The sequence below is a fragment of the Zootermopsis nevadensis genome, unplaced genomic scaffold (genome assembly GCF_977971745.1).
Source record: "Zootermopsis nevadensis isolate Lab colony 2312 unplaced genomic scaffold, Znev_1.0 Znev_ptg000030l, whole genome shotgun sequence".
In the NCBI taxonomy this organism is placed as follows: Eukaryota; Metazoa; Arthropoda; class Insecta; order Blattodea; family Termopsidae; genus Zootermopsis; species Zootermopsis nevadensis.
This window is the reverse complement of record NW_028259162.1, coordinates 16,657,267-16,671,525: the sequence shown is the minus strand read 5'-3', so window position 1 is coordinate 16,671,525 and position 14,259 is coordinate 16,657,267. Positions and strand designations below refer to the sequence as shown.

General features: G+C 39.4%; 2 protein-coding genes across 7 annotated transcripts in view; one reads left to right on the top strand and one right to left on the bottom strand.

Annotated features, from left to right (window-relative positions):
• LOC110838896 (kelch-like protein 10) overlaps positions 1-14,259 on the bottom strand; it is a 58,441-nt gene that overhangs the window by 16,183 nt on the left and 27,999 nt on the right. The gene's annotated exons all lie outside the window — the stretch shown is intronic.
• LOC110831736 (uncharacterized) overlaps positions 1-14,259 on the top strand; it is a 125,392-nt gene that overhangs the window by 86,089 nt on the left and 25,044 nt on the right. For all 6 annotated transcript variants that reach the window (XM_087358762.1, XM_087358763.1, XM_087358761.1 and 3 more), the window contains 2 exons: positions 8,894-8,999; positions 11,056-11,232. In XM_087358762.1, coding sequence (XP_087214888.1) covers positions 8,894-8,999; positions 11,056-11,232 — 283 coding nt within the window. The remainder of the gene's footprint in view (positions 1-8,893; positions 9,000-11,055; positions 11,233-14,259) is intronic.

Below are 14,259 nucleotides of genomic sequence, written 5' to 3'. Positions count from 1 at the left end.
GTTGTTAAATCGCTCCAAAATCAGATATACTGTTTGAGAATCCTTGAGACACATCCTTAGTGATGACAGCGGGCTTCAACTGATAGGTTCCGCGGGCACCAGGGCTATTATGAGCACAGGAAAATCCTAATTACCCTTCTCGGAATAGAAGCCTGTCATCTTACTGAATGACTGAGTTACCACGTCTTACGGTTATAAACAAATGTAACATGAAACGTATATTTTGTGAAATAAAATGGACGAAAATAAGTTCTTAGCACACATTCAACAGCAGCTTGTGGCAAACCCTGCTGGATCAAACAGCTGAGTGGTCCAGAATCTTTAACTTTCAATGGCGCTTAATGATTTAACTAAAAGCTGTGGTGATGTCACGCTTATGTTTACAAATACGGGAATATGATGCCGATACAGACCCGTGCCAAAAAGGCCAGACAACGTTACCCAGTCAAACTTGGCACGGGGACAGCTCTAGTCAAGCTGCACTCAACTTGATGGCTCATCGCGTGCACCCAGGACCAGAAAATGTACAGAGAGAGATATCACGAGGTGGTTAATCGTATTTTTTCAGACTTGAGATGTTTGCTTCAGAACTGAGATTTTCCACGATCGGGACAAGCTCTTTCGTCTGGGATTCAAGACAATATAACGCATCAATTTTGAAGAGGACTAAAGTAATTAAAAGCTAATTAATAAAATTTTAAAGAGTTATTATATCTCCAAGAAAATATAACACATCTTCTTTACAAGACCAGACGGTTAATGGTGTTCAGACAGACATCTGACTTGGACTGTTGTCTTCAGGGTTTGACGCCATGAAGTCTTTGAAGATGGTAATTACAAACAAGATTTCACCGCAGTGAAAACCTCAACTTTAATAAACTGATGCTTCTTCTGAGAACAAAATTAAATTAACAAACAGGTCTATGTTACGCAGGCAATATAGATAGTTACTAACTGTCAAAGAAGGTAGTTAATGTGCTTACAACTGAAAAACTCGGGATGAAAGAGTTGTTCAAAAATTGGTTCGATATTTTACAACGATGTATCTACTGCTCAGGTTATATCCCGTTTCATTTGTGAAGGCTTTATCCCTAGAGTCCGCCTTTAGAAATCCACTAGGGTATCGAAATTAACACAAAATCCTTATTTGGTACTGAAAAATATGGCAACACAGCCTGGATGTAGTATATTTGTTTTTACTATTAATATTCTGATACGTGGAGACTAACCAATGCTCTGTATTGCTTTATTTACATCGTTCAAGCAACAGAAAATGTAAAGCAAGGAGTGGCAAAACGTTCTGGGAGAACTTTTCATCGTTACTTTCATCAAATGCGTCAAGGATTATAAATTAATAATTAATCAACACTATGATATATATATATATATTCCTATAAATTATTTTCTCCAATATACACAGTGAGTCAGAAGTATGTTTACAAACTTCGTGTGCGTGTTCCAGTATCAAAAATAAGAAAAAAATGTTCATGTGAACATGGGGTCGCAAATGTTTCATTTTCGAAATAATATCCAAAAATAAATTTCAATGAATTGACTTCATACCAAAGTGAATCTATAGCTTCCAGCAAAGATTTTCAATTAACGTTTGCGCAGGAATTGTTGGCGACATACTTATTGGTCCACACATGCTTCCATCACGTCTAAGAGGACCTTCATATCGGTGATTCTTAAGAAGACGCTTGCCACGTCTCCTTGAAGATGTACCACTGAATACAAGAAGACAACTGTGGTTTATGCACGACAGAGCCCCAGCACACTTCTCCCATCGCGTAAAGTAAAATATATTTATACTTGAGGTTAAACGGTTAAGTTGACGTGCGTACAATGAACTGCAATGATAAGTAAGTCGAAGACTTTATGTTTAAGGACAATAAATTTTGTAAGGATATAAAAAGGATGTGACCGATTTAGAACTGATCTGCTAATTCTTATCTCACCTCGCCTCGTTAAAACATCCTCAACTAAGCTAATTTCACTCCAGCTACTTTGTCAGCGGGTACTAGGTATTAATCGCGAGACAGACCATTTCTACTAGAACTTCCCACAAAGACGACTGTCTTCTGGGATATCGCGTCATGTAGTCTTATAAAAACTGGCCGACGTTTCAGAGGTCCTTACTGCCTCCATGATTGCTCTGATAATGGCGGCAGTAAGAACCTCTGAAACATCATACAGTTTCTACCAGACTACACGGCGCGACATACGAAATGACAGACATCACACTCGTCGCCTGATAACCTAAAATGTCACCTACTCTATAACAAAAATGCAGCCAACGAACCCAAGGTCTTCAGTCATAGCTGGGTGCAGAACAGCAAAAGCTTCAAGCTAACCGCCTTGGTCTAGTGCCAGCGTATCAGAACGCGTGTCACTTTACCTACACAACGCTCTTAGCTACACGGAAACTAGCATTTTCTAAATTTATTCTGTTTTTAATTTCACAGTTAACGGAATACTTAGTTGTTACGCGTGCCAAATACTTGAACTATGACATTCATGTAACACAAAAATTATTTCTGGCAAAGAGAAGTAAGTTCTTGTCCACCTGCTCTAACTTCTGCTAGCATAGTACATTACAGACTTTGAGTAAACACCTGGCAAGGCGATAATGAAATCTTGTTGTATATTTTGGCTGTTTCGCATTCTCTCAGTTACGCGTGAGATTGTACGGACTCTCACGAATTTGTAATACAATCTCTTGATCATGCAGGGACCTGTCATATCGCGTTTTCTCTCCTGGCCGTCTGAATACCAAACCCATAAACTGACTGCATGCCCAGAGTCTTCTATTAGTACCGAGTGACTTTCTGAGTTTGTCAACAGATTCCTCACACGAAGTTTTATCATCCCGTCCGCAGAAGTCGTCTTTCGGCCATTTTCTATACTCGTTCAATGCAGTTTACGTGTTCAAAATATATTTAAGATCCGTTTTAATATATTCTTCCATGTACGCTGAGTGGTTTCCATTGTTTTACAGTAAAAGTAAAGTAAAGTTTGTCCCACTATACGCCATGTAGGCGTTTGGGGTGAGTGGAGGTATAGCTCCTCTCTTCCTTGACCTCGGCACTAGATGGGGGTGAGTGGTCAGCATCACGCCCCGGCCGGCTTTACCCCCGGGAAAGGACCCCGGTACCCATTGTACAGGAGGCTAGGTGGGCCCCAGAGCCGGTCTGGACGCAGAGGCTAGAGGAAAAATCCTCTGCCCCCGTCGGGGATCGAACCCCGGTCGTCCAGCCCGTAGCTAGTCACTATACTGACTGAGCTATCCCGGCTCATATTGTTTTACAGTAATAACTTTTATACATTTGTTGTTTCCTACTTCTCTCTAAATGTCCCGATCATTTCATCCTTCGTTATTTAATCAGCATAATAATAACAAGGACTAAAAAAAATCTTCCGTAATCCAACATTATCAGTTCCACGTAAGTTAACACATTTCGGTCAAGTACTCAGAAGCTCTCAAATACGGATAATACCTGTTTTCCAGAGGCGACAGACCTAGTTTGAAACGCACAGTCTAATTCTAAAGGTTAAATTAAAATGTTTATAGTTTAATCTTTAAGTTTGATGAGGAAACGAGAAATAAAACTATTCTAGGAAGATGGCTGTCTTCTGGGTTGTAGCGCCGTGTAGTCTCGTACAAGTTTACCGACGTTTTAGAGCTCCTTGCTGCCTCCATCATCAGGGCGATGAGTGAAACTTTGGTAAACTTCTACCAGACTACACGGCGCTTCAACCCAGAAGACAGCCATCTTCGTACTCACTGACGTGAAAACCTCAAACCCCAAAAACTATTCTTCTACCCTGAATGATGCATTCATTTGTTCACGCATCCCGTAGAAACGTATTACCTGCGTCTTCAACATGCATTACAATTTACAGCAAACTTTAATGAACAGGACCACACAGGGTCTAAGAACAGGCTTTTCTGATCACGGTAATTAACCTTCTAGTTCCAAAAGAGCAGGGCATTTATTGAACATCGGACTCACTGTCAGAAAACACTGTGACGTAGTGGGTTAACAATTTTATGCTTTGCACACAAAGCGATGTTGTGGTTTATTCTATGCATGCTACGTGCCCAGTTTCTCATCATCTCTTTTGATTTCTAGATAATAGCAACACTGAATAAGGTAGCAGCAGTAGCTTAGTGAAATGACTGTCTGTGAACGAGTGTTCTAGGAAGCAGTTTCTCTAACGAAGGTCCTGGCGCTTTCGGAGTTAAATCTACATTATTTTACATCTACTAATCTGTACATCTCTGTGACAAGATGCTTAATCACGGGAATAATGTTACCATTAGTTCAGCAATAGTCTTTTAAGAATATCTTACTATACAAATTTGTGATTCCTCGTTGTCGTCAAAAAATGACGTCATCAACAATCAACAATTGGACGTAGATAGTTGACTAACCAAGAACAGTTGGCCTCTGAACAGCGGCGTAAAGAACTAAAACATAAGACCTACTTAACAAATAAAGAAAAGCGAAGGGGGAATTACTTGCAAGGGTGGGGTTGGACGTAGATAGTTGACTAACCAAGAACTGTTGGCCTCTGTTCAGCGACGTAAAGAAGTAAAATATCAGATTACAAGAAGCGCTCCGAAAGGATTAGTCGTCGTTTTCGTCAAAAAATGACGTCATCAACATAATCACCTTATATTTGTTTATACACGGAATTGTTGTGGAACAACAATGCCGTGTACACAACAATGCCGAGTAAACAAATAACGCTTAGTACCAAGCCAGTCGCATTATCACTGCTCTACAAGCAGCACATCGTCTCCGAACAGCGACATAAAACTATTTAAGAAATGATGAAAAGTGAAATAAGACGTACTAACACCAACAAGGTAATCTGATACTGATAATAACACTCATTCAAGTCATACTGCGCATTCAAGGGTCAAAACACTTGGATAAGACACTAAACCAACCCTCCGAAGGGGGGGGGTTAGTTTTATGTCTTATTCAACCAAGCCCCCCTTCGGGGGGGGGAGTTTAATTTCTTACTCAAGGGTTAAAACACTTGAATGGGACACTAAACTAACCCACCCGAATGGGGGTTAGTTTAGTGTCTTACTCAAGATTTTAAAACGCAACTTAGAATTAGAGAATTAGTCAAGTGTTTTAACCCCCATTCGGGGGGGGTTGTTTTGTTTCTTACTCAAGGGTTAAAACACTTGAATGAGACACTAAACTAACCCTCCGAAGGGGGGGGGGTTAGTTTTATGTCTTATTCAACCAAGTTTAATTTCTTACTCAAGGGTTAAAACACTTGAATGGGACACTAAACTAACCCACCCGAATGGGGGTTAGTTTAGTGTCTTACTCAAGATTTTAAAACGCAACCAACCCCCTATTGTTTTAACCCTCAATTCGGGGCGGTTAGTTTAGTTTCTTACACAAGGTTGGTTGCGTTTTACAAACTTGACCAACCCCCCCGTAGGAGCTCCGAAAGGAGCGCCCTGCTCTAGTCAGTAATAAAATGCTTGAATATCATAACTAATTAAACTTAATACACAAATGTGTTTGAGGAAAGGGAGGGATGGGCGAGTCTATCAAGTTAAGTCTTACTGAGATATAGAAGCGGAAATGGAGGCTATTATATGAGATGTTGGGAAATCTGAGAGAGGCGGTACAGATCGACAAATAATAAATAGAGCGGTGGAATTGGTTCAGAAAGCGAGCGGGAGAGATTAGTGCAGTTCGAGCGACGGGTCACGTCGGTGCTGAGATGAAGGACGTCAGGACGTCCCCGCCAGTCATAGTAGTCTGGTCCGAGTTCGACGAGGTTCAATCAACTTTTGACTTCGGTACACAGGTCTGTCAATTTTTCATTGTTGTCAAAGCAAAGGATTTCCCGTTTAATATTATCAATATTAGACGTACACATTTTATTTTATTTGTGGTTTTTAACGACACTGTCAGTAGCTCAGACTAAATGGCATGGAATAATACGAATATTTATAAATAATGATTTGAGAAGGGTCTTGTGCCGCTTGGTCTCAGGGACCGTGGGTTCGAATCCCACTCAAGCCATGGATGTTTTTCTGTGTTGTGTTGTCCTGTGTACAGGTAGAGGCCTTGCGACGGGCCGATCCCTCGTCCAAGGAGTCCTACCGAATGTCTATAGATCGAGCCAATTGAAAAGCTGGGGACCCATAAAGGTACAAACATTGTTAAACCGGAAAAAGAGGAGATTTGGGAAGGATGTGGAACTAAGCGGTCGTGTCCTAATTTAAGATACTATATCGGCATTTGCCTGAAGGCACTAAGGATTCACGAAAAACCTCAGTCAGGCCTAGCGGTAGACACAATTAAAAGACAAACCAGTCCAGTGGATATATGTGTCACATATTAGTCTTGTCAAAAACAAAGAAATTTCCGTTAAACGTCATCAATAACAGTTAGGCTAATTAGGATTTTGAGAAATTTAAATAGCTAACGAATTCGGCACACGTTTTTCAATACATTCATATAACCAAAGGCACAGAATTCTCCATTAAGCCCAACGCAGATTAGAAGTTATGTAGAATCTTGAGACACTGAAAGTATAAACATTCAAAGTAAGGGATTCGTGTAGTTACCAAAAAACTAGACTTTTTAAGAAAGATTATCGGAATTTATAGGCATTGCTCGTGAGTCTCACAGTTTGAAATAAAACTAATATCCATCAGCGCAAATGCCTCCTATTATAAGCTACAGTACATACGCTTGATTTATAAAAATTTTTGTTCAGTAGTTATTAAGAAATACAGCGTCACAAAAATATGTATGCGTTTATACACATTCAATTAAATAAAAACATTTTAATGAACTAAATAATTTCATGTGTCTGCATCGGCACTTAGCGAATTAGAGAAAGTAATTTAGGTGGTCAAAATGACCACCGTCAGCTTCGTGGCACAGTTGATTACAGTCAGCAACTGACTGGCACTCAGCCATCGTAGTTGCTGGTGTGCTTGCATCACCTTGGGATATTCTGTACATTTGAATGTTTCGTATATTAAGGGAATTTTCTACCTTGACTTCGGTTTTAAAAAATTTTGTTCCTTTAGATAGGAACACGGACTCGCCAAGTTATTAAGCGATGGTTGTGCTGATGTTCGTACAATCGGGGAACCAGAAGTAAATTTGTATTTGTAAATGTGGTTAATATAATAAACTTCAGAGACGAGAGATTTAAATTGGAGTCTTTGGTACAAAAGGGTGATAACATCAACAAAACGACCAAATCATTGTTAAAAGAAGATTAAAAACAGCAAGATGATTAGCCCAATATTATGGTGTATGAGGTGGAAAAAAACAGCATGCTTTTTAAGATTATAAAAATAAATGAATTAAAAATAATACTACATAAAATACTGTACATTTAAAAAAAAAATCCCTACCGAGAAAAATATAACAAATTACTTATGCTGTTTCACACAAAGGGCTGATTATTTCTGGAAAAAGAGACCTATTATGAACTTTCCTAAGCTCACCAGGGTGGCTTAAAATTAGGTATATGCTTACGTCTTACTTGAAACAAACAGAAACACAGTCTCACACAAATTACGATTTTAATTTAGTTCCTAGTGAAAACAAATCTCGCGTTTTCTATGAACGTCTATGATTCAAGGTGAATTTAAGTAAATATTACGCTACAAATACATATGGTCGGGCCTTGAACTCGGCCACAGGTTGAGACTAAACGAGAGGTTGATGGCACAGTAAATTTATAGCACTACGAGGACCACGTCCCTGTGAAACACATGAACGCCAGAGAACAGGATACCGAATTGCCGCCCGAACCATGCCGTCGGCCATTTCCGCTGACTGCTTATGTGTTCTTTGAACTGGTACGGCGGCAGCTAATGTCTGTTTATTTGGCTGTCCGTATCTTTCATCTCGCAAACCACGAACAAATTTTGGTAGGATGTGGTAGCCTACCGGCGTCTATATATACATGTGGCATGCGACTTTCAGTGAACAGAATGAGTTTTAACATTCCAGTCAGCGAACTGACAAAAACAAGTGGTCGCTACAAACAGGTATACCGCATCAAGCGAGGCATTTTACTTCTCTGGATAAGATTAAAGTATTAAACAATTTAATAAATTTAGGTCCATACATGGCGAAACAATTACAGAACGTTCGCCAAGATCTGACCTTGAAAACGACACCTGACTCCAGAATTCCCCACGTGATTGCGTGGGCATCTGTTGGGGATTCCCCAGTCATACCCCGCAGAAATGCAAGTAGGTCTTCATGCAATGTATCCGTTATTGTTTTCAGTTTGTTACCAAAATTGGAATGTGCAGACAAATTTTAATAAAATTCTCCAATAACAAATTTAATGACACGCAGTTCAGCCTATATCGAGTTGTCACAAATAGACAGACGGACATACATGAAGCAGCTAAAAGACGCATTTTTGTAAATTTTAGTTTCAAATATGCCTAAAAACCGGGCAATGAAAAGTGAATTCATCGACGAATTACTACGTTATTAAAGATAAAGAGTACCATGTCATGACAGCGTATAGGGAGAGCGGAGACAAAACTCCACTCTTACTTAACCTCTGTGTTCATAGTCCAGCAAATTGTCTCCCAGAAATAAAGCCTACGTGAGCCCCAGAAAAAATTAGCAGGGCGGTGGAAAGAACAATGCTGTCCCTACCGAGAATCGAACCCCAGTCATCCACTTTGTAGTCAATGGCTTGACTTAAGCATCCCAGTTCACAGTACTGCATTATTGGGGTAATTAAACAGACGTATTTAATGAATGCTTCAACGAAGGCGGGCACCAATACACAAAAGAGATTTTTTAAAATGCAGTGCGTGAATCTCTTGTTACTGCCACAATGACACTTTCTCATTTTGTTCCAGGATGACAATCAATCTAATGATGGACTGTTTCATCATAAAGCTATCGACCTGGAGAAGCTCTTCACTCCAGCATCCGACTCTGGAGAGGTCACACCTTCCAGAAACAGTAAGTTTCTTGGTATATAACCCGGAAATTTCGCTACTTAGGGCACGGAGCCATTTAGTAGATTACTGATAGTGGTAGAGAAAGTGGAAGGCTAGTTTACTTTCATTTTGCAGACATGACAGCAAAGATTCGATAATGTAACGCAACATACAAACGAAGATACAACTTTCTTATTTCACTTCGTAGTTTTTGGGTGCTTGAGACCTCACCACAAACTGAGATTTGAGGTCCTCAGGGAGGTAAAGATGTCGATCGCATCTTCTGTACATGCTTACCAACGTAACAACCTAGAAGCTAACATGGCGTCACACCTCAGAAAACCACGGTCGATTTGCCGTTCACTGATTTTCTGCCCAAGGGGTCCTATAACCTATTTGAATACAGTTGGACTGTACCACAGAATCAGATGTTAGAATATGAAAAAAATTTCCAACGAAAAAGATTTCGTGTAAATTAATAAAATTAAAAAACTTACTGGTGGCAGAATTTTCAAAGTAGATGCCTCTAATACCAACGTTCACCCCGGGATACGATCCTGAGTCTCTTCGCTTCACCCTCATAAGCTGTCCCCTAACAACCATTTTATTTTTTGTAGCTTAAGTGCGTCATGTTTGTGTTGAAATCAAATATATATTTATTATCCCAGTCTATACACAAACGTATTTAAAATGTTGTTGTTAAAATTTTTATATAACACTCAGGTTTATATCGTCGTTTTTATCATTTTAAAACTATTATATATTTCGATGCAATGCATTTATTGATTTATAGGTATATTTGTAGATTTTTCTGTCTTCATAATGCTCTTCATGTCTGTAGTTAGAGGTTCATTTTCTGTGAAATTAACGTCCAATTTTACTATTATGAAATGAGCATGGAAATTGACATAGAAAATAAACACAAAGAAATAACATATGAAGATGATGTCATAAAACATCGAAACATGTCGTGCAATTAATAATAAGCGCCATAATAAATGTAACATCATACTACGATAAAAGCGCCATAATATAACATAATATAACTTATTGTAATATTTTATACTACAGATGTTATAGTGTTATATAAAAATTTTAACAACAACATTTTAAATACGTTTGTGTATAGACTGGGATAATAAATATATATTTGAACCATTTTAATAATTTCCTCCAATCCCTATCTCCGTTTGAGAAGTGTAATTTCTTACACATTTCCTGCTGAAAGTCTACACACTGCCCTACCTATACGCCCAGCCCAATGCGAATTAATTTCCTTAGCAATCTAAAACTGTTAGCAATAAGGCAGGTAAAGTCACTATTCCTTTTCAGTTTAATTTAGAAACTGTATGGGTAGTTACGGCCCATTCTGTTAGTAAACACATGTTTTCTGTGTGTCCTCTGCCGCCGCCATGTTTTTAATTGTTGGTTTACAAACAATATTGTAAACATAATTTGTAGGAAAGTTTATATTATATCTTCATAAAAAATCCATATTCCTACGTACATAGTCCATCCCTGTCAAATTGAAAACTAAATAACATTTTTCGCACAGCCGTCAAAACCCACAAGCCCACAATCGATATCTTCACCGGTAGGTTAGAACCTCAAACCTCCCGCGAGATACGCTAATTAAAGTATTTATTGAAACTTTTCCAATTATGATAATGACAGTATTCTGCGATGTTGCGTCGTGTAGTCTGGTAGAAATTTCCCTGATAATGGATGGAGTACGCAACTCTGAAACGTCTGTAACTTTCTACCAGACCCTAAGGCGCAACATCCCAGAAGACAGTCGTTATTATAATTATCGCCACGAGAACTAGAAATCTCACCCCCTTTCCAATTAACATCTATGCTAATGACTTTATTGTAAAGATTGGTGTCTTCTGGGTTGTTGGGCCGTGTAGTATGGTAGATGTTTACCAACGTTTCAGAGGTCATGCCCAGAAGACACCAATCTTCAGACTCGCCGTCGTGAAAATCTCAAATCCTAGGAGTTTATTGTGGATGCAAAACCCATCAATACCTCAACCAGCCAGCTCTCCTCTCAACTGAGTGACATCTCTTTGCTCTAGGGAAGATGTTCGCCTCATCCAGTTTCTACAAGCCCAGTCTGCACCCGACAGTGGAGGATCAAGTGGACCTGGCAAGACGAATCTCACAGTCACTGAGTGACATCAGTAACCGGCAGAGCAAAGGCCAGTCCATGTACGTGAACAGAAAAAAGCGATCGGTCAAATGGGTTCACGAAGGTGAGTACCGGAATCATTCTGTCCTACCCTTCGAGGCGAAGAAAAGAAAACGTAACGTGAGATTTGCTTTCACGGCGGTGAAGATGATTATTTTAAAGGTTTTTGCGCCGTGTAGATTCTAATGTTTGCACAGTACGTTTCTCCGAAACGATGGAATCTATCGATAAGTCTACGCGATACCAAAACCTAGAAGAACATCATCAAAACGAAGGGAATTAAGAAATTCAATTAAACGTTTCACATTCAACATTTCCCTGTAATCATGACAAAATTATACTTTAAGTAGAAGACCAAAATTTGTCTCAGATATTCACTATAAAGACTTATGCCTCAACGTTCGTCTTTTCATCTCTGAAACCTTCGCTGAATCTTAAACACGTTTAGTGTGACACACTCGCATTAAAACTGAGTATCATGTTACGCAGAATAAAGGAGATTTGTCTACAGTAATTCTATCGTTAATAAAACTAAGCTAACATGTAAACGCTCTCCATAGCAGAGTTCCACCCATCCGGTGAGTGGCAATGAATCCGACAAGCAGACAACAGACGCCACAAACAGGCGAGGAACGCCAACAAGGGAACTCAACTAATTTATTACGGCAGCTAATCTGTTTTGTAATCTATTTCTGTAGCACAGACGATGGTCTGATGATCCCACACCGTTTCTGAAACTCCGAGCATTAAAGAATGGCTAATGATTGGAACGGAGTTTGGCAATGTCACAACCTAGGTACACATTTAGATCGATACAGCCAATAGCTGAATGCTTCAAGTTGCAGTCTGTGTTTAAGTAAAGGTCGAAACTTGCCTTCAATGCAACGACACTCTTTTAACAACTTTCAACCTGCCACTAATTGCACTTATTTATGTAGCTGAGACGTGGTCTCTTAGTAGGAAGGAATCTGCAAATGTTTCAGAACAAAGTGCCAAGGAAAATATTTAAACGTCGTATACACTGGAACGGGGGATCACATGACGAAGAATTTCGTGATTTATACAGCTCATCCGATGTTTTGGAGTTGTTAGTTCAATGGGATTACGATGAATCGGAAATGCAATTCAGGTGGGGCGAACAAGAAATTAGAAACAATTCTGTAGAAAAACATCTTGAGTAGTGACCCTTTGGAAACAAAGGAGAACAAGAAAGGAAAATTCTGACCTGAATATTATGAAAGTGGGTATGAGGTTATGAACTGGATTTAATTGTCTCATGGTTGTGTTGTGCTGTAAACTCTAATTTTAGTGGTGTTGAAGTTAAAGCCTTGGATTATAAATTATTTTAATTTCTAGTGCTGATAGCGATGGTCGTACGACAGTCTTAGACAGTAGGCTCCAATCAAACTCGGGTAATGGATTTTATTTACGGTCTTCCAATATTCAAAGATGAAGAGGCCAGAATCTTGTGGAAAACCACTACTATAAGCGACGAAGGGTAGAGTACCAAGAAGAAGAGATGCAAATTGCTGTCGAAAATAGTTGAACTCAAATAAAATGGAGAATATTAAGAAACATCACCTTTGCACGTAAAATTGTCACAGTGACTTAAAGAAAGATAAGAGGGCCAGACATGTAGCATGGACAAACAATAAACAGGCCTATATACAAGTGTTGGTTTCAAAACGTCATGAAACGATATCAGATGAGGAAATGGCAGCCTAATTGATATTTGAGCAGGAACGAAAATGCAAACTAAATTTTAAAAAATTATGGATAAGGCCTATGTTTTTTTCTAACAACTGTGATTAGCCTACGAATCCCGAAACAGAATAGAATATCTTAAAAAGATAATAATTAGTTAATGACTCCGAAGGCGTACAACTGAGTACCTGAAATACAGGCCTGAGTTTAAAGTTCTCTTAGGTAAATTTACAGAAATTTTGTGGCTCTATGGCGAGACGCGGTAGCCGAATGCAGTCCACAGTCAGTGTAGCGTGTATGCCTACCCGGGTTCGGTCCCCAAGTATAATATTTTTGCCAATCACAGTGGCTGCGCGGTCTGGGGCGTGGGTTCGAATCTCGCTTTAGACATGGATGCTTGTCTTCTTTGTGTTGTACTGTCAGTAATATATCTCGTTTATAGAATTGAACGGGACAACTCCATGTCAGTGTGTATAAGGAAAGCGAAGTTTAAGATCTACGTGTTCCTAATCTTGACAACAGCTGATAATGGTCGGTTTTACTTTCCGTTGACTTAAATGCTGGTGAAAAAGCCCACGTGTACCTGTTTCACAGAGTGCCAAAGCGATTTTACGCGTGATCGCACAGAAAAATATCCAAAAGCCCCCTCTATGTAATTAAAAAAGAACCATCATTCGATGCCTTTTTAAAATAAAATACGAAATTATACCCATGCCGTGGAACTGTTTCCTCAGCCAACCAAAACTGCGATGTTACGTGAACAATTTTAAAAGCAAAACAGGTTTTAGCTACGAGCACTCAGTCTAGCCATTTGACTTCGGTGCATATGAACTTGCAAATTTGTTTTTAATGATGCTAATAAAAGCAGCCCAGCTCAGCCTTGTTTGTTTTCTCTTGCAATATAAACATGGTCACACTGAAGCTTCGAGGTGGCAGCGCGAACACTTGCAGAATTTTAGCGCGCGAGGCAATCGACGAGCTTTCGCTTTCCAACAACCAACTTGCCTAGGTTTTTGTATCGTATTTGCGTGTTTCAAGTCCATTAATAGGAGCATCAAGGAGAGATCATATTTTAAATGAGGGAATTCGTCAGCAAGTTGGTGTAGATAATTCACGAAATTTGGAAACACAGCCAAAAACTTAAATAACACGTCTACAAAATACCACCGTATCCTATATTAAATTGCACGTGGTTACTCGCAGGCTCCTTTTCAACGCGAAGGCCCGGGTTCCCGCTCAGTACAGCGTATGTGGAATTTGCGGCAGACAAAATGGCACTGCGATGGGTTTCTCTTCGAGGGCTTCGGTTCTACCCTGTCAATATTATTCATCGATGTTCCATGTCCACTAATTTGTAATCTGGGTAATGGACAATGAACCCGTTAGC